At 36.9% G+C, this 21,666-nt stretch overlaps 2 protein-coding genes and 1 non-coding gene across 3 annotated transcripts; 2 read left to right on the top strand and 1 right to left on the bottom strand.

Moving 5' to 3' along the window:
- Positions 1-8,415: 8,415 nt before the first annotated feature.
- On the top strand, positions 8,416-10,987 carry LOC103963871 (ubiquitin-conjugating enzyme E2-23 kDa). The gene is made up of 6 exons (XM_009376740.3): positions 8,416-8,569; positions 8,678-8,757; positions 9,249-9,363; positions 9,512-9,564; positions 9,727-9,855; positions 10,691-10,987. Exons 1-6 carry the CDS (start codon positions 8,526-8,528, stop codon positions 10,819-10,821), a joined length of 552 nt encoding a protein of 183 aa, XP_009375015.2. The 5' UTR covers positions 8,416-8,525; the 3' UTR covers positions 10,822-10,987.
- A 1,674-nt stretch (positions 10,988-12,661) lies between these two features.
- TRNAT-UGU lies at positions 12,662-12,733 on the top strand. The gene has a single exon. It is a non-coding gene; the product is annotated as a tRNA-Thr (tRNA).
- Positions 12,734-14,999: 2,266 nt separating this feature from the next.
- Positions 15,000-19,347, bottom strand: LOC125479763. Its single transcript, XM_048589630.1, has 3 exons — positions 19,186-19,347; positions 18,727-18,846; positions 15,000-18,150 (listed from the first exon to the last, which is right to left on the bottom strand). The coding sequence occupies exon 3, from the start codon at positions 18,079-18,081 to the stop codon at positions 15,085-15,087; it is 2,997 nt and encodes a 998-aa protein (XP_048445587.1). The 5' UTR covers positions 18,082-18,150; positions 18,727-18,846; positions 19,186-19,347; the 3' UTR covers positions 15,000-15,084.
- Between the last annotated feature and the right edge of the window lie 2,319 nt (positions 19,348-21,666).

Raw genomic sequence — 21,666 nt, 5'->3', positions numbered from 1 at the left:
ATAAGGTTTAAAGGCTATCACACTAGAAAATGCTCTTGAAAATTTGAGATTGACATCACCTGATATTTAGAACGACATCTTAAGTGCTATTTCATATGAAATTAGTAGTGCAATCACTAGTGATATTGATGATTTTTTATTTGCCATTCTTTTTGATGAATCATGAGACAAGTCTTCAAATGAACAAATGACCATTGTACTACGCTATGTGGATAAGAGTTATAGGATAAAGCGCTTTGTAGGTGTTGAGCATGTTACAGATACTAAAGCTTCCTCACTTAAGTTAGCCATTGATGACTTCTTTTTCTAGACATGGATTAAACATATCCAAATTGTGTGGGCAAGGCTATGATGGAGCAAGTAATATGCAAGGTGAGTTCAATGGCATTAAAGCACTAATTTTAAATGAGAATGAGTGTCGTTTATGTTCATTGTTTTGCTCATCAACTTTAATTAGCTCTAGTAGCAATGGCAACAAAAAAAAGAATTTAGAATTTGGAAGCACTAGTAAATAACGAGCTTTCAAGTGGACAAGGTTGGAATTAGGAAACAACTCTTAAGCAGGCTAATGATACGCGATGGAACTTTCACTATAATTGTATAATCAGCTTGGTTCACATGTTCTCATCAGCGATAGAAGCGCTTGAGATTGTAAAAATAGATGGAACAAATTTTGAACAAAAATTTGAAGGAAATTTTCTATTGATTGGAATCACAAATGATTTATCACAAGCTGTAATACCCAGTATTTAAAAAAAATGGTTATATGTATATATGTATGTATGTGGGTAATTATTTTTACGTACAAGAACCTATTTTCGGTATGTAAAATAGTTTCAACGTAAAATCCTTTTTGCTACAAATTAAACTAGCTATTTCATGTTCATATGTAATTAGAGATATATTTAGTTTGAATTGGAGAAGGGAGATTAAATGAGTTTGGTTTGATTTTCCTCACAAAGGGCAGAAAGTTTGATGTTGGACTAAGTGAGTAACTTTGTCTTGATATTTTCTCTCAAAGATAAGGTGGAGAGTTTGTAACATTAGGAGTTAATGATTTAGTGATTACTAACCACTCTAAATGTGAAGGTGGAGGTCAACGTAAGGGTGAGTTGGCAAGTTTGTATTCATTAGGAATCTAAGAGTTAAATGTTTGGTGATGATTCATCCCTCCAAAATTTGAAGAGGTGGGATTCAAATCCCTTAGAGATGAACGTGGCCTTGATGTTTGTATCCACCTTGCATGATATTGATTAACTCCGTACATGTCTCTTTGTCATTTGAACACATACCATTATCAATGATTAGGTTAACATTTTGTGTGTTTCTATTGGAACACATTTTATGTCTAATGATTGGCACAACACTTGCTTTCTTTCTATTGGCACACTTGTGGAGATTCTTTGGAGAGGAAGATGTCATGCAATCTCTATAAAGGAAGGAGCACTCACCAAACGGAAGGCATGGAGAGAAGAGAGAAGAGAGGAAGAAGAAGAACAAAGAAAAGAAAAAGAACAACTCCAAAAAGAAAGCCGTTCTCCCTTTCATATTACCTTCTTATCTTTCTTTTACATGTTCTTAGGGTTTTAAGCCATCTTGCATTGTATTTGTAAGTCCCTTATATATATAGTGAAATACAATGAAAGCAAACCCCAGTGGATGTAGTCGATTTGGCGAACCACTTAAATTTGGTGTTGTTTATGCATTTACATTTGGAGATCATTGCCATAAGAAGAACTTCCACCAAACTATCGAAAATCTCTATTTATAATGTACAAAAAGTGTGAGACAAATCCCAGAAATATACATGAGACATTACCCAACAAATCTCCACCAAACTCACCGTCATTTCATCTATCAAAAGAAAGATATCTAAAAACTAGAAATTCATCCAGCCTATTTAACAGACCAAAACACCATCATCCATAGATTATATCATAGTACTTTCTTCATGAGAGTTGTGTGTCTGTCTTTCTACCATGATATATCCAAATTTCAGGAAAATCTAACGGTGCGATCGTCCGACATGTTTGAAATACCAACTCAGTCTCTAATCCCGCAGAAAACTGGACAGCCATGTTATGAGTACCAAAAACCCATTTTTCGTAGCTCCAATCGAAACACTTCCTTCACAAAAGTTGTTCCTTATCATCTCCTCTATAACATATCCAAAAACCACGACAATCCAATCTATGTGCTGACTTGTACCCCAGTTCGAACAGCTGATATTTGGTTGATCTACCCTTCTCTGCCAACCTCTTTGCATGGCCAACATCTCCAGTTTCTTTCTCTCCCTTCCATGGAAGTTTTTCAGCAATCCAACCCCTACTACATTTGTAGAATTTCAGCTATATTAAAGAAGAGGAAAGGGAAGTGGTGAAGAGAACAAGAGGAAGGAAATGGCAACATATTGCTTATCATTTACATTAAAGATTATTATTTTGTCAATATTATGATTATATTACTCTTGTTACTAATCAATTTGATTTATGTTGAAGCTTACAGGCTTGTTAAAGAAAATGTGAGTATTGATAACTATGTGAACATGACATATACATATGCATTGCAAAGCAAGAAAAAGAGTTGTGTTGAGTCTTGTAAAGTGTTTGAGTTGTGAGGATATTCAAGGGATGAAATTAGCCTTGAATATAAAATAATGAACCTCGTATATGTCAGGCGTAGGGTGGAGGGTTTGAGGATACAAATTGGTTGACTATAAAAATAATGAAATCTTGTATATGTCAAGCGTCGGGGGAAGGGCTTAAATACACAATTGGGCATCGAGGGAAGTGCCTATTTAATAAAGTGGGAACCAAGAGTTTAATTACAAAAATTGGCTTTAAGGGATGAACAGGAGTTAACTCATATTCTAACGTACTCAGAGCCAGGTGGTATAAGCATGGTATGAGACATGCAAGCTTGGGTACCTTAGGTATGTGTTAGCGGGATTAGAAGGGAGTGAGTACATTCATGCATCTCATTTGCATATATTTCATGCATTTGAAAGAATTGTTACAATTTAATTATTATTTTGTTAGCAGTTTTTGATGTGAATTAATTTGTGCACTATAATTATTCCGTTGCGTATTTTAAAATTTTGTATGTAAGATTTTGTTGATGTATGGTGTAATTGTTATAATTGAATTTTAATTTTTCCACCATATCTTGGTTGTAGAATTTATTTCTATAGCTAAGATATGACTCACACCCTGACTCGTGAATAGTCTTTATTCGCGGGTCGGGGCGTTACACAGGCATTGCAAAAGAATGATCAAGATATTGTGAATGCAATGAACTTGGGCAATATATGCAAAGGAAGATTGCAAAGGATAAGAGAAACTAGTTGGGAATCCTTATTTGATAAAGTTTCATCCTTTTGTGACAAAAATCATATTAAAATTCCTAGCATGGATGATATTTTTACGAGTGGAGAGCAGCCAAACTGAAAAGCTCATCACATCACAAACTTGCACCATTATCGTGTTGATTTATTCAACAATGTCATAGATAAGCAACTGACTGAGTTAAATGATCGATTTACTGAGAAGAATACTGAACTACTTCTTTGTGTGGCATGTTGTAGTCAAAAATAATTTTTTTCTCAGCTTTTGACAAAGAAAAATTGATGAGTCTTGCCCAATTTTATCCAAGTGATTTTTTGGAGCATGATCTTGAGTTACTCAAAGAACAGCTTGAGAATTACATATGGGACATGACCTTTAATAATGTGTTTGCAGATTTGAAAGAAATTAGTGATCTTGCACAAAAGATGGCTAAAACCAAGAAAGTTTTGACTTACTCGTTAGTGTACTTGCTTTTAACACTGATACTCATCTTATCGGTTGCAACTACAAGTGTAGAGTGAGTCTTTTTTGTTATGAACATTGTGAAGAACACCATACGCAATCGAATTTATGGATGAACAATTGTTTGGTTGCTTATATTGAGAAGGATATTTTTAACAGTATAGAGGACGAGGGTATCATGCAATGGTTTCAAAGTATGAAAACTCGTCAAGGAGAATTATTTTAATTATTTGGAATATGTAATATTATCGATGCTATGTTTTGCTTAATAGTTTTGTAAATACTATCTATTTAATTTTTTTGACATTTATGAGAGGCCCCTCCTAACTAGAAATCCTGGCTTCATCACTAAGTAAGATATGGTGCATGTAAGAGAGAGAGAGAGTGAGGGGGGGAGGGAGAGAGAGAGAGAGAGAGAGAGAGAAAGAGAGAGAGAGAGAGAGAGAGAGAGAGAACATGTTATTAAAAGATCATTGATGTAGGCAAAAGTGCTAAGAACAACTCTTCGATGTTCATTTTGTAAATAATAAGTTCAAAATCTGTTAAACTTTTGATACAAGAATTTCATCTCCAATGTAGAATACTTTCAACACTTTGCCTTATGTGTGGTGTTTATTATTTAACACATGTATAACTCTTAGTAGGTGGTGTAGGAAGATGTTGAAATTGAAAATTTAGGAGCAATTAAGAAGGAGTTGTGACACACTCCAACCCAGAATGTCCACAAGGACTTCGAATCGAGCTGTGCTGGCTGACACTTGGAAGGTGACGAAGCCATAAAATGTGATGATGTGGAAAAATATGAATAAATTTGAACCTAAGAGTGCCTAATTACCAGAGTGCGATGGTGAGCGGGAATGAACCCACTTCACACGTGACGTTAGAGCATAAGTAAGTACAGTATAGTGGATTGAGAGTCATACCCTTGAAAGAAATCTCCAATACTAAGATTTTCCACGACCCCTCATCGATAAGAAAGCTCAGCTAATAAAACCTGGAGGGTGAAAACAAAACAAGGGTGAGTGGCCCTGGAAATAAATTTTTTAATAAAAGCCTTCTAAAACGTTATAACCCCTCGATGCAATACCTGTATAGTTTCCAGAAAATCATATCACGTATCAATGTGAGATCAAAAATATATCAATAGTAATTCCATAAATATACCATGACATAACATCTCATCAGTAATATAAATAATCATGTGCTCAATAATCTATATTAGCACACAAGTCGGAGTCACCTATAGTGACATGTACAACTTATCCATATCTCATCAATCAATGCTAGTTCATAAGTCAGAGTCACCTATAATGACCTGTACGACTCATCCATATCTCATCAATCAATGCTAGCACATAAGTTGGAATCACTTGTAGTGACCTGTACGACTCATTCATATCTCATCAATCAATGCTAGCTCATAAGTCGGAGTCACCTATAGTGACCTGTACGACTCATCCATATCTCATCAATCAATATCCAAGTAATATGTCAGCTGGATCCACCTCTTGTGGCCTGTACGGCTGAACCCATGGCTCATTACATATCCCTACACACGAGTCGGAACCACCTCTAGTGGTCTGTACGACAGGATTGGGTGTAAATAAGTACACTCAAGTGCTACGATCACGTGAAGACTGTACGAATAATCGCGGGTCACCTACGAGTCGGAACCACCTGTAGTGATCTGTACGACAGGACTGTGCACCTACCTTGGATCCAAGGTGAACGTAAGGTGCGGGAGGTGAACATCATGTGAAGGACTGTGCCCTAACCACATGCAGGAGCACTAACACCGGGGTGCAGGTTTATGAGCTCTAACTGCATCTATTATAACATGTACGACTCATGGGCAACCTATACGATAGTGTCAGAGTTGCCTATTATTGCAACCTGTACGACAAGGTCGGAGTTGCCTAAAGTATAAATATAGTCATGCCATAACTCAATCATTTCAAGTAACACCATAAACTTACCTGAACTTACCTGTGCGTCCTGCGTTCCTCTTTGCACTTCAAAGCATTCACAGTAATTCCTTACAGGTAGTATACATATGGATATGTCATGATGCAATCTAATACTCAACCATGTCATAGCATTTACCAGTATATACATACATATATATATATATACATATATATATATATATATATATAACATGGCGAAATATGCATAATCTGTAACACCCCACTCTCGAATTATTTATTTCGGGAATAATTATCGAGAACAAGTCCAACTAAATATTAGTTTAATTGACCATCATTATTTAGGATTCTTTACTTTAATCTCTCAATTCCTCACACATTGATTTATGACCAACATTTAACACCAAAATCATAAGGTTAAATCTCACCTTTTCACCAACTTCCTTCACATTGCTCAATTCCCAAACAAGGCTTTTGTCTCGATTATTTAATCTCATTTATTGTATGGCTACATCTAACGTCTCGTTAGACTGCCTACGTATCCTAAACAGGGATCAAGCCAATCGTAGTTCACATCAATTATTTGTAGGTAACATGCATAAATCAACTTAAACATGTTTGTGGAATTATCAATCATATGTATATATACGATAGAAAGGAAAGGACCCACTCACCTAAGGTATGCGCTATGACTCCCTAGTACGCATATCAAGACATCACGAACCAATGTCACCTGCGACCAAGGCCAATTTGGCCGGGAAAAACCCCAATTTCACACGAACCCGCCGAACCCTATAATTTGGGTGTCCTCAATTCGGCTCTGTAGCAACTCCGACGCCCCTAAACTTGTTTGGGCTTTGTTGCTAAGCTTAAGTGGAGTATTTTGGTGGTGGTAATTTAAGGGTTTTGTTTCAGAATTTGAGGAATGGCCACCACGAACCCTTTAGCCCTGCCATCGGCCCTTTGATGAATTTACACCCAAATTCCTACAAATTTTAGGTGGATATGGAAGAGGGGAAGGCTAGATGATGACTGGGAGTAGTAAATCGGTCCAAATCCTCGGAAAAATGGTAGAAAGGCGACGAAAATTGCCAGAATACATGTCGGGTCCGTGGGTTTCGAGGGTCAAGGGGAACAGATCTGGTTCCCCTCCTTTTTCTCCTCCCTCCTTTTTCCTCCTTTCTCTTTTCCCTCACTGGGCCATCCTTTATCCTGGTCCCTCCTGTGCTATCTTCCTCCCCTCTCTTTCGCTGTCATCAGGCAGCTCCTTCTTCTCCCTTTTTCTTTCTTCTTTTGTTTTTTTTGTTTTTTTTTTTCTATTTTCTTTTTCTTTTAAAATTGATTTGTTACCACTCACACATGGTGGGAGTTTGAATTAATTTATAACTAAACCTTAAATAACCAATTTTAAATGTCTCTAACTATACCGATATAATCCGGACTCGCAAACGGTTTTCGCCTATGCGTTCGTACCAACGAGTACTACGAGGATATGCTAAAAGAATAAGTCATACGTCTCTCTAACCGATGGTCAATGGAAGTCAAAGTCCTTGCCTCTAGGGCATTTTCGTAAATTTATTCATTTAAAATTTATAAAATTGTAGAACTAGGGACGGGCTGTCACAAGTTGGGTATCTACTACTGTGCACCCAAATGGGTGGCTTGGATTATATGCCACTCCCACCTTATGCATGTAATCTAGTATAGACTAGATAATGGTTATTTGTCTAGTTAAATTTTTATGCATCAAGATTTAAAGCCTAAACTTGGATGAGTACCACTATCATCTTGTACACGTGCATGCCTAAAAAAATTTCAACCTTTTACCTCAACGGCCTAGATTTAAAGTGAGGCAATAAGTGATGTGATGTATAACAAGAAATGTAGTATTTAAAGGAAAAATGATGAAATTTTTAACGAAGATTAATATAAACGGCAAAATAGCAAGATTTTAATTTTTGTGGTGTTTGCGCCCATCTCTAACAATTTAAATGGTCCTTGACAATTTTTTTCTCAAAAAATTTTTTTGAGGTAGTTTACATTCAGATTAATTGAAAATCAGCTCTACAAGCAAACCTTGAAAAATTCGAAATTATAGCATAAATTATTTTTGAAAAGAACTAAAGTTGTCAACACTCCACGTCTCCAATGAATTCAAAAACAACAAAACCCTATTAAATAATGCATCTGCAAGTTTATTGTAATAGAATAGAAAATCTCATAGTATTATAGGTGATCCCCATTCAGTTTAAACAAATGAATGAATTAACAAAATTAAACGCATACTATTAATAAACGGTCACACGTGTGTGAATGACAAAAAAACCGTCCACAAATTACCTATATTCGCGGGCCAGGATGTTATCCCTAGCACAACTCCAAAAATCAAAAGGAAACAAAAATCTAAGAAAAATGCAATGAATCTTGAAATTACTATTTAAGCAAAAAGAAAAGAGAAATTGTACTTACTATTTGACCACTTTGTCAAAAGAGGAATTTACCCTATACTCATGTAATTACTCTCTCTGTCCTCTTTTCTTTTCCTTTTCTTTTTTACTTTAGTTCTGGAACCTACTGTGGGCCTTTGGAAATCTAGCGGTAACTCAAGAAATTTACTGGACCATCATTGCAAAGTAGCCGACTTTTCTGAACACGTATATATATTTCAGTCGTATCTCTCTCAATTTTTGTCTCAATTTATTATTTTTGTTGCAGAAAGCTCTCAAAATCTCTCTCAGCCTCTTTCTCTCTCTCTCTCTCTCTCACCCCAAAAAACCCGACCGAACCACAAAAAATGTCTTCCCCAAGCAAACGCCGTGAGATGGATTTGATGAAACTGTATAATTTCTCTTATTTGTATAAATATTGTTTCTTTTTTATTTTTTTTCTAATTATGATTATTTAATTTCTCGTTTGTTCTATTTTGTTTTGGTTGGTATGAACCAGGATGATGAGTGATTACAAGGTGGAGATGATCAATGACGGCATGCAAGAGTTTTATGTGGATTTCAAAGGCCCCAAAGAGAGTAAATCATTCGAACCCATAACATGGTTTTTTTTTTTTCATTTTTTTTTAATCTTTGTGTGTTCTTATTTAAATTTCAGCTATTTTTGGTGATATTTTTGATGGGTTTTATCCATTTTATGCAAAGATGTGTTCTTTTGTGTTGATCATGTGCAAGTTGTTTTGGGTTTTTGGATTTATCTGTTTTTCTTCTTCTTTTTTTATGTTCTCTCTGAATTATTATAGTAGTGGGAACTTACTTAAAGTTATCTGAATTAACTGATTTGGCCATGGATTAAAGTGCTTTTAAAATTGTATCAATTTAGATTAGGGTGTGATTTCAGAATTTCGACATAGATTTCGCTTTACTGCTTGTGCATAAGTGGGGCTGCAAGTTTTTGTTTAGTGTTTTTCTTCAACAGGAGGAAGTTTATAGGTACTTTTTCTTCTGGGTAATATGGATATTGAATGAAGTGGGATATTTTTTTTTTTTGGTTGAACGGAATGTGGCAGGCCCGTATCAAGAAGGTGTCTGGAGGATAAGGGTGGAGTTACCGGATGCTTATCCTTACAAATCTCCATCTATCGGCTTTGTCAACAAAATTTACCACCCAAATGTTGATGAAATGTGAGTGGAAAGGTGCTGAAAATTCAGTACTTTAGCTTTGTTTTAGTTGTATTTTACCTTCTAATAAATTATGGAATTGTTTGTAAAACTTGAACATAGTGCAAAGCTTGTACTTAAGTCTGGCTAATGGTGCTTTTTTGAGTTCCAGGTCAGGATCAGTTTGTTTAGATGTTATCAACCAAACTTGGAGCCCCATGTTTGGTAGGCCTATACATGTTTTCTTGTACCTGTAAAATTGATACGGTTTATCTGGAGACCAAGACATTTTACTTTTATTTGTACCATGTAGTTATACTTTTATAACTAGTTTTGCTACCTTGACGAGACGAGGATTTACGTCTTTTCTTTCTTAACTATGTTCAGACCTGGTTAATGTATTTGAAGTGTTTCTGCCTCAACTTCTTTTATATCCCAACCCATCGGATCCATTGAATGGAGAAGCTGCTGCTTTGATGATGCGCGATCACACTGCTTATGATCAAAGAGTAAAAGGTAGTAATGCAGCATTTGTAAATTGAGTATATATTGGTTGTCTCTTATATGTGTTTCCTGACATACGTGAACTTCCTTTTAATTTCTTCTTTTCATTGTTCACATATACTGCTTTTGCTGTAGGAGCCATAGAATTTTGAAATCTTAACCCGACAGTATTTGAGAAAGTGTTCGAAGGTCCTCAACCTGTGATGTTTAAATATATAGTTTTTGTTGTTGGTTTAGTTGAACATTTAAATTGGTTTAAAGTGTTATGAAATTTAACTCTCGGTAGTCGAATTAGGTGGAAAAGATTTGAGGCTTCAAGGTCTACTTGAGTTCCAAATCAATGTGTAGTTCAAGACTTGGGGGGTGGGTGGCCTTTTAATCTAGCTTTTTAACAACTCCAGATGTCAAATGACACCGCTAGTACTTTGTCCGAAGCTTTCAATTCCTTTGAATATTAAGTCATGTGCAACTAGTAAAGTTTAGCTATATTAAGTGTAGGCTTTTGAAACTTCTATGCCTCACATATATTTTCTACTTTGGAAATCAGACATTACTGTCCATTCTATAGTTACAGTTAAATGGATTAGAGGACTTTCCCCAAAGGATTAAGGGTACAATCCATAACTACGCCTAATAGGAAAATGCATTGGAAAGATTTTGGGAAAATTGTAATTCAATTCTGTCGGTTCAGAGGGTGATGAGCTCGCAGAACCAAATATAATTCATAGTGTCACTGCTTTCAACATCTCTACATAAACTGGACCAATGGCCTGACCCTATTTCACCGTCATTCTGTTTAGGATCATTGTTTGTGGATGTTTTGCTGATTATTCTTTGAAATTTACAGAGTATTGTGAGAAATATGCAAAGGCGGAAGATGTAGGGGGTGCCCCAGAGGAGCAATCAAGTGATGAGGAGCTGAGCGAAGATGAGTATGACTCCGGGGATGATGCAGTCGCAGGCCAAGCCGATCCATAGGTATATAACGCTGGCCAAATTTATCATCTGTTGTACATTATGTTCTGCTTAAATGGAAATTAAACCCAAAAAAACTTGGGGCTCGTGGAAAAAAACCCTGCCCTTGTTTCATTGCTGTTCGTGGAGGTTGTGTAAATTAATCGACTATGATTTATTGTTTTGGATATTCATTTAGTGTTGGGAGTGGAAGAGCTTATATTCTACTCTCCATATGCATCATTATGCATATGCGACCGGTACGTTCTGGTCTCTTATGCTTGAATTCTCTGCATAAACACCAATAATAGAAAGAAGGTACCGCTAGATCAATCGGGTGAGTATTTGAACTTGGAGCTCATCCAATATTCGGAAGAAAAATATCACTAGATGAAGAGTTGGTTGGATGCGAACGGTGAACTGTGAACATGGATTCGAACGATGCATTAGAAACTTAGGTTGAGGAATGCTTGGCTCCTTTAAGGTTGAGGAGTTCCTCTTCAAAACACTTTGTGGTCGATTCACAGAATATTGTGCTTATGATTGAAATTGTTCATATTATAAATCACTTTGTAAAGATCATATGTGAAAAAATCAATTGAAAATAAAGGTCGTTAAGTTAAATTAGCTATAGCAAATAGACGGTTCAATGTGTCTGCCAAATCCGACCATTTGTTTTTATACAAGTTGAATAAATAATCTCATATTTTATTTATTTGTTGCAGAGATGATTTTTATAGAGTGATTTATAATATGAATAATTCCGATCATAAACACTGACTCGGTCACAAAGTATTGTGATGAGGAACTCCTCATCTATTGAGGAGTCAAGTTAATTCCATTTTAATTTCCATGAAATAAAAGTAGATTGAGTGAACTCCTCTAATCTAGACTAAGAGGGTGTATTGTATATAGAGTTTGACGGATTTTGCTTGACTTTCAAATCCAAGTGTATTCAACATAGACTTTTAAGGAGTCCACAAAAGTCACCCTGTATTGAACAAAGACTTTTATGACTTCTAAAAAGTCTATAGAAATCTTGTGGTATTTATTTATGACTTTTTATTAGTCTACAAAAATTCAGGTGTTTTCAAAATTCACTTGCTTTAAAGGATTTTAAAAAGCAATGGATTTTGATGGACTTTGAGTGTTTTTATAGTAAGTTTTTTTGTGTCATAGCAAATCCAACTTTTCCCTTGGGATTTTTCTGGATTCATTTTTTCCAATTCTGTGTTGATATACTCCATCACCTACCATAATGTAATGATTATCATTATCATGACTTCCACCACCACCTTACCATATGACCATCTCCTCCACCCCCACAGCCACCACTTCCACCATAATCATTTCCATGAGCATCATTGACACCCCTACTATGACCCCCAACTAAAACATCATCACCATGACCGCCACCTCAACCACCACCATCACCATTTCCCCCATCCCTACTCCTCTACCACCCGAGCATCATCCCGCCACCACAATCACCACCATCGTTGCCACCACCACCTCATAAGACCACTTTGTCATGGTCATGATCACCAAGTTACAATTTCAATAATGAAAATTAAAAAATAATACTTAATAATAAATTGGTAATTAAAAAGTTTATGACAATCCAGAGGATAGCATTGAACTCTCTAGAATTGTGCAAAAGTCTATTATTTAACTCATTTCTTTTCCACAAACATATATCATTAAAAGTCTAGAATTGTATGAATATGTGAAAGTCTATTAAATTCGTGAAAGTCTATCAATTAAAAAACTCAACATAAGAGGGAGGTTGAAGAGAAAAACTCAACAATACATTTGCTCAAATTTAACATTTAAATACAAAAAATGACCTTTAAATCACCAATTAGCCCTTATAGCTCAGTGGTAGAGCGTCAGTCTTGTAAACTGAAGGTCCGTAGTTCGATCCTGCGTGAGGGCACTTTTTCATCATTTTTCCTTCTTTATTTTTAATTTAAAATTTTATTTTTTTTCATTAAATAGGGTTTAATACATCAAGTTTTTTTCATCCTAAAGTGGTACAAGAAGTTATAATTGTGGTACATGAAGTCATAATTTTGGAACAATTTCATATATCTGTTAGGGTTGCTGTTAAATCAACCGTTAACTGGTGACGTGGCACCTACATGAACAATGACATGAAGTCACGTGTCAATATGACCACGTGGATATTTAAAAAAAATTAAAATTAAAATTTTAAAAATCTAGGCCCAATCGTCTTCCTCCAAGAGGAAGAGTTCGATCTCCCTCCTTTCTCTCCTCCGCGTCCCACCCACCTCCATCTTCTCCGAAGTACCCACCTTGTCGCCGCTATCTTCTCTAGCCAACTATATCCCACACCCACTTCTCCTCCCGACAACCCACTCCCAAACTCCCCAAACCGCCATTTTCACCCACACACCACACCTAAACTCCCCAACGAACCCGAATCCAAGAAGACCGAGATCAGCAACGTCTCCACCAACAACACCTCCCTCCACAAAGAACCCAGGTCCCTCTCCTTCATCTCTATCCCACCTTCTGCGACTCCTCCCTTTACAAATTTCACTTCGCCAACAATAAGAAACAACACCGACCTCAACTTGTAAATAACTTACAAAATTCACACATATCCGCTTAGAAATATGGATTTAACAACTTGATTCCCTCATCTGATCCAAAACACACTTCAATGTTTTGGAAGGTAAAGATTTTTTCCTATCTTTCTATTTTTCTTGAACAAAATTGTTGGGTTTTTTTTAATAATATTCAAAGTTTTCCATTTTTAATCTCTTTTCCTTAGAAATTTTTTTTATTCCAAACTTGGTTTGTGAAGTTATTAGGTTTTGATTACCCATAAATATATATTGCTAGGAGACGGCGGTGTGGGTGAAATCGGGGTGGTGGGACTGAGTGTATCAGAAGAAAAGGTAAACGGGCCGCCATGAAAGGGGGAAGGAGTTGCAGACCTGAAGGAAGAACTCGTGGGTGAGTTGGAAGGCGGAGGAGTGGAGGTTTGAGTGGAGACGTGACTCGGGCGAGTTCTGTTTCTGGTAGAGAATGGTGCACACCTGGAGGAGGTGGGGCGGGTCGACTAGGGATGGGGCGGCGGCAGCGGCGACGGCGACTTGGGTGGGTGCCGGGGATCGGGCGAGTTCTGTTGAGGAAGAAGACAAACTTTTTCTTTTGTAATTTTTTAATTTTTAATATCCACATGAGACCCTTATTGACATGTGGCGCCTAATCAGTATCCACGTGGGCATCATGTCACCAGTTAACAGAAGACTTAACTGCCGGACTAACGGATGTATGAGACTATCCTAAAATTAACACTTTAGGTATGATTCTGAAACAAAAAAACTTCATGTACTAAATGTTGAAAACCACGAAAGTTAAAGGTAGTAAACTGATATTAACCTTATTAAAAACATTGTTATTGCCATTCTTATTTTCTCTTTAAATTATCCAGATTATAATATAATGTTTTGGATGAAAGTGAAGAAGGTGTCACGTCAAAACATTTAAGTAAAAAGTACACTTTCGAACCGCGTCCCACTTGTATCAGTCAATCATACACTCCAACAGAGAAGATGGATGTGATGGACGGATGGATTGCTGACAACTACGCATTACTCGTCTCAGCCTTTGACAAAAATTGTTCGTTTCTTACATATTGTCAGACCATTTATTTGTGTTTCGACAAAAAATAAACTAATTGTTCACCGACAAATATATGAACTAAACTCTTGTCCAATTTTTCATAACTGTTTTTAGAGCGGAAATAAAACTCATTATTTTGTTAAAGTCGGAAACTTAAAGCGGAAAAAAAGTTGCAAGTTAGATACAAGCCACATATGGGAGAGAGATTCGATTACGAAACTTCAGACGTAACTGTAAACGATCTTCATCATAAGAGCAACGAAAGACAAGTATGATCATATACAACAATGTTGCATCCTTCCATAATCTAAAACCTGTCTCTTCTAAATTACACTAATTAGTGGAGCGTCGAACTCAGTGCAAAGGAACGAGAACACTGCCTTACCTAACTGGAGTTGCTCACAAATTCCGCATAGCAACACCATAAGCGAATGGAGATGACTGTTTCCAGCAAGCCATCATCCAACAATCCGTCAAAAACTCCGAAGGCGCGTTACAGTTTTACTTACAATATGGAATCTCTTTCAGACTAAAAATTGGTATGGAAATTCTATGGGAATGGGGTATACAACTGTTTTATTTCAGACTCTGTATAAATGCAACAATAAAATCTGCTTCCAAAAACTATGAGATCTATGGTGAAGTATGAATACGAACATTTGCAAGAAGCCTGGTGATTTTGCCAAGAGTTTCACGAGCAGCTACGGTGTCTTGGTGATCTTCGCCACAAATTGAAGTTCTGATAAAAAGCGCCTTCCTAATTAGATCATCTGCTATGTCGAATTGTCCCCCTCTTAGCATCAGCTTTGCCCTAGTTTCTAGCACTGTGGCTCTTGATAGTGCGAGCTCCTGCCAAAGGTAAGGATTCAGCTGAGCATTAGTCTGGATCGGCCTCCAACAAAGAGATTTATCGAGCCACTTCTCGACTGGGGTTACGAACGCTTGGTCTGCTGCTTCCAGGGCGTTGGTGCATAGGCGGAGGAGTTCTAGGGCAGCATTGCAACGAGAGAATGTTATGAAGGTCCGGATTGCATGAGGCAACACCACTTCCTTGACAAGGTACAGCAGGTCCGACACCTTAAGTTCAACGACTGCAGGGTCATGCCCGAATCCAAATATCAAGAAACAGGCTGCCCAGATATGTTCCGAGTGTTGAGATATCGATCCACGAGTGATGACAGCTTGAACCATCGCTTGTGCAACTCCGGTCACTACTCTCATGCGAGCATAAAGCTTGATGAGTTCATGGAAATGAATATGGTCTTGCTTGGTGCTGCTTCTAGCAATGTTAAACCTTAACAACAGGGAAGTCGCTTCTGCTTCTGATTTTTTGGTGTATGATGAAGTAAAGCCACAAGTTAGAGAATTCATCAGCTTTCTCCATAACCATGTCCCTTGATGCTTTTCTGGTATTTTGTGAGCAGCTTGGGCCAACAAAGAAACTGGAATTGAGGCCGGTGCAAACCAAGTACTTGCCTGGACCATTCTCGTTGCCAAGCTCCTTGGTCCATCTGCATGATCAAAAATTGAGAAACACACCTCAAAGAGTTGCAGAAGGAAAGTATGCCGCCTCAACGAATTAGTCTCCCTGCAACTCCATGAAAATTCTTTTAAGGGCATTCTACTAGTTGTCTCCAACAGCTTACTTGGAAGTATGGGCAGCTCGGACAATATTGCACCTACAATAGAAAGTCCCAAGGTTGAGCGTCCCACTTTCTCCTCAATAGCGCGTAAAGCATCCAATTCTTCATTTTCTGTGTATTCTTTTACACTACCCCGCATAAGCGACATTGCCTCAGCGCCGGATAAGAATGAGAGTTTCAAAGGCTCCAAATTCATCAAAGAAGGAAGGCATGTGGATATTATTATGTGTGTATCACCGCCAAAACGGGGAAGAAGATCCATTACAAGTTTATGGTCCCACCAATCCTTTTCACTTTCTAAGTTATCAATCACTACCAAAAATGGCATGTTTCTCATGAGTTCTCTGCGTACTCTAGCTATGGCTGCATCTTCCTGTTCTTCAAAGCTTTTGATTCTGTTTTTGTCAAAGCAATTTTCAACCCCTACATCAACTTCTAGAAACGACCAGAGATTCAAATAGTTTTGCCTAATATACCTACTCTCCCCTCCTATCCATAAAACCATCTTGTACCTCTGGTGATGTCTGTAAGCAAATTCAAGAAGAAGTTCCGTCTTGCCAATTCCCGAGTCCCCAGACACACAAGCAATCCCCTTTCCATACACAACCTTCATTGATCTTTTCCTCCTTGAATATCTTCCATCACTTTTTGGCTTTGATTGTCTTTGAGGATTTTCTGTGCTTTGCAACTCAATCTCTTTCTCTGATTCCTTCCACACAACTGGTTCTTTTCCCTTTCTGCTTCCACTCTCCAGTTTTCGTTCCCTTCGCCTTTCATCAAATGAACTGCTCCTACCCCACCCAATTGTCAAGTTCTTTCGTCTAGGCCTAGCCTTAAGCTCAAAATAATCTCTTTCTGCATCTCCACTGACATTGCCAAAAAGTATGAATTCCAGCTCAGACAGTTCCTTTTTCCTGCCAATGAAGTTCTCATTTCGAGGGAAAGGGAACTCCTCTTTATCCACCACCTCTCTCCACTTGTTTAACCGATCTACAACACTTCTCCTCCCTAATCTAATTGCTAATAATGTGACAGCCCTTAATATACAATCTCTCCAGTTACCATCCTGAGCCTCCAATTTCCACTCATCCACCCGAGAGAGGCTATGAAGAGCTTCTTTCCACTCCTTCTCAAGCCCTCCATACAAAATCCATAATTCTCCCCCATGTTTTTCCCAGAGCTCTCCTCTCTTCTCAACGATATCCCTGACAAGGCAATCACCTGGACTCAAATCAAAGAATATTGGGACCAAGTTCTTCTTGCTAGCGAAAAATCGCAGTTCCTCGATGGTGTATGGATTTCGGAATGACTTCCTTGTTAAGATGACAATCCCAAAAGAAGAAACATCCATGGCCCTCTCAACAATTCCATGTTTGCGGGAGTTCCTACATCGAGCTCTATCAGATACAAAGCAACTCATCCCCTGAACTTCCAACTCAACTCGGAGCCAATTAGCAAACCTCAGCAAAGAAGGTTTACGGCCATGCAAACCTATGAAAATATCACAGCTCCTCAGTCTATTAGATGTCATTGAAGCTGGACCTGTTGTATATGAGGCTCCATAGTTTCTCCCATGCTTTCTCTGCCTCTTTTTTTGCCCAGAATAATCATATGCCCGGGCATGGCTCTGACTAGATAGAATACTGTTAGAAATGGCTGTTGAGGAAGACACGCGATCAAACTTCTCAAAATCGCCTGAAACTGATGCAGCTGGGGCCGGTGATAAGTTTGCCAATTTATATCTGATGTTTGCTAGAGATTCAAGGTCTGGAATTCCAGAGCTGGAACTAAGGGGATCTGTACTTAAAACCATGCTGTCACATGGAGCATCGGACCTCATTGATTCGGATAGTTGACAAGATGGCGATCTTGGGGAAAAGAAAGGCGACTGATTTGCTGAAAAGAATGCCGAAGATGAGGTTGACATATTCCTCGAAGTGGTAGCCGGTAAGGAACAGAACCTGGAGCTATCATCTCCCATATCCATATCTACAAACTTTCCCACTTTCCCAATGACTCACATTCAGCGCAGTCGCATAAGATGTAAAACACCACTCTGAAATGGAAGGCACATCTTCAATCAGTTGTAGAATTCCAAATCCATCTTTCCAAATTAATCGGGTTTAGCAATCGAGAAACTAAGAAAAGCATTCTAGAACACTGTAAGAACAGTATACGTATTCCGATATTCGACAGCAACAGACAAATGGAACTACAAAAGTTCACTCTTCAAACAACTAGGGAAAGGACTAGGATAGCAGTATATATGCCTTAACACAGCAAAACAACGTTGTTCGTGTTCGGAACCAAGAGAGAAAAACACAAGAAACACATTCAAGCGATGCAGTAGAGGATATACAGCTTCAATGGATTCCAAAAATATATAGGCGCACAAGAAAAATAATGATAGCCAAAAACTTAGACAAATTTTAAATTTATGCTTCCAAATAACCCATTTGAAATTTGAAACAAACCCACTTACTGAAATCGAAGAAACGAAATTTTAACAACACTGAAAGAAGATGACATTTTGAAGCAATACAGATCCAATGCAACACTTAAATGCAAAAAATAATAACACAGAAATCAGTAGAAAATGATAAAACTTAAAAATTCAGATACGAACACTTACCATGACACAAATCTAGAACAAGGAGGCAAAGAATCCATCTTTTGTCCTCAAATCGAAGAACCCAGTTGGCTGAAATGAATGAGGACCCCAAAAAAGTCCAAATTTGAGCAACCCAAATCTCTGAAAAATATACACAATGAAGTTTAAACCAGTGGTGTAGAGAGAGGAAGCAGAGGTGTAGAGAGAGAAAGGAAGACTGAAACATGGAAATATATAATTGCCCAAAAGGCCAAAACAGGGAAGGGGAAAGTATCTTTAGGCCATAGGTCAAGACTTTTCACTCGGAAGAGAAAGTTTTGACAAATGTGACCGTGGGATTGAAATAATTGACATTTAAGATATATACCATTTCCAGACACACCATTTTTTTCAATTTTTCATCCCAAAAATTTGAGGTTAAGAACAAAGTGAAAAATTTTCATAAGAAAAATGAAAGCTGAGTATTGGGTTTGGTTTTACCTCTTCGAAGATTTAAAAAAAAATTGAAAAATCTGAGAGCCTTTTCTTTCTTCTGACTCTGCAACTGTTCGACTCGCTCCTTTCAATGCCTAACTAAACTTTATCTCTCTCTCTTTCTCTCTCTCTCTCTAAAAGTCACTGGGTGTCTGAGGTACTGAGGAAGTGGTCAGAAGGGAATGGAACACCGTTGGAGTGAGGAAAATATATGGGGCCCAGAAGAAGAGATCTGACGAGATATGCCTGGTGGGCTCCATGTTCCCCCGTTTTCTTGGTGTGAAAATTTTATCAGAGAAATCCACTCTGTTTTGGGGTTTCGGATTCACATTTGTAGCTTTTTGTTTTAAAAGGTTTTTAATTTTTAGACAACCTTTGTATAAATTTCTCTATTTAGATGCTTAAAATTGTATAGGATTTTTTTTTTTTTTTTTTTTCAAGGTTTTGATATGGAATCTAGTGTTTGGATGCTTGACTCAAGTCAATTTAATTCAAAGATATTTTAGTTGTAAACCAACACTTAGTGAGTTTCTAAGATACTATTAAGGTTTTAGTTTTACAGTTTAAAATCTTAGTATTTTGCACACCAAATTAAAAAACCTTTGATTAGCGTGAAAGTGGGTAAGATTTGGTTATATTTGTTCGTTAACAATTAACTTGTTCCGTTAGTTTTGATCTTGCCACTGTTATAAAATCAGGTCATTTGACCAAGAACAAGCTAATTTTAGACTATTTACATGCTTTTGCAACAAGATTAAAATACTGTTTATATGTTTTTATGTTTAAGGTTTCAGATGGCACTACGAGTCTTGGACATTTGGCTGAAGTTGATTTGATTCGAAGATATTTTAGTTGTGAAATTCATGGGTTAAGAGACACTCTCTTAATTTTACAACCTAAACTCTAATTTTTTTAGCGTTGATCAAACTCGAATGAGGCTTTTATAAATTAGGTTGTTAACACTTGTTCTGTTAAGTACGTATAATTTTTTCACTATTGTAAAACCAGTCAACTGACCAAATAGTAAGCTCATAAAAACATAATTAACTCAAACTAATTATACAATAGTTGTTATAATGAAGTAATTGAATGTATCAAGAAGATTTATCATAACCAAAAAGTGATGTGTGGAAAAAGAAAATAATAAGAAAATGTAGAACAATACTATATGATTCTAAAAGAAATAAAATGTAATAAGTAAAGCAATACTTTCGATGTGGATGATATTTTGAAATAATGTACTTTAGAGTCACTTGAAAGAATTTAATATGGATGATATGAGAACTATTATTGGCACTCCAAAAATCTCATTTGGCACTCCTCACAAGTGTATTTTTCTTTCTAAATATACAAAGTTTGGAGTGCTAAATGAGAATTTTGGAATGCTAATAACAATTCCCGATTATATTTTGAAATAATGAAAGGTCACCTGTTACGGTCTAGTGATATTTCTATTCACTTGTAAGTGAGAGGTCTTAGGTTCGATTCTCATCAAAGGCAAATTTGAACCACATTATTACTAGCACATTGTGAGCCTTAAAATTGCCACTTGTTTAGCCTGATTTATGATTATTTGTGAATCCAAGCCAACTCTATAACTAATTTTAAGACCTACATATATGCAATCAAAACTAAGGAAATTCAAGAAGAAGAGGAAAAAGAAAAGTGTAAGAGAAATGACGTTGGGATAGAGAGTTAATGTTTGTCCAAAAAGAGAAGAGGAAAAACTTATGTTTGATGTATATAAGTGGTTATTTCGAATTTTTGTTCAAAATACCGATACAAATAGCTAAATAGGGAAAAAATTTATTTTACTTTCTGTTAGAGAGTTTGAATCACGAAACTCTAGTCTAATTCAACCGGTCAGTCTACTTAATCAGAGTAACAGTAATTGGCTACCTGTCTATAAAATTAGGCTCAAGCCCTCAATTCTGGGCTAACCCTAATAGCTTGGGCAAATTTATATTTTTACAACCAGTAAATGTAGCAATATATGCATATGAGCCTTCATTTGAACAAAAGAAGATTAGGGTTAGGTTTTTTTACTTAAAAGAAAGAAAGCGGTTTGATTTTATTGCTAATTTGATAAAGATCTATATCATTATCGTTATCAATGTCGGGTGCAATTGCACAACTGCAAGCACATGCACATAGTTCCAAAAGATGTCCTTCCTTTGATTTGTGGTGTGTGCTAGATTGTCTGATTTGGAATAAGTATGTCATATGGCCAACTTTATAGTACAAGGATAGACCAAATCTTGGGTTTTGATTCAAATGGTAAATCTTGATTATTGTTTCTGTTCAAGAGAAGAGAAAATGGGTGCTATTTTTGTTTGATTTGTAATGTACTATGGTTTTTTTTCCCCAAACGGTTGAAGATCAAATACGAAGAAAAACGTTTACTTGCCTTTTTTTCGTAAACTGTTGGAGAAACGATAATGATAATTTTTGTTGATACGGAAAATACGATTACAATACAATTACAAG

Source organism: the organism of the source record quoted next, unplaced genomic scaffold (assembly GCF_019419815.1).
Source record: "Pyrus x bretschneideri cultivar Hongxiangsu unplaced genomic scaffold, Pyrus_bretschneideri_v1 Contig3, whole genome shotgun sequence".
Taxonomy (NCBI): Eukaryota; Viridiplantae; Streptophyta; class Magnoliopsida; order Rosales; family Rosaceae; genus Pyrus; species Pyrus x bretschneideri.
Note: the sequence above shows the minus strand (reverse complement) of the source record. Positions and strands in the feature narration are given on the sequence as shown.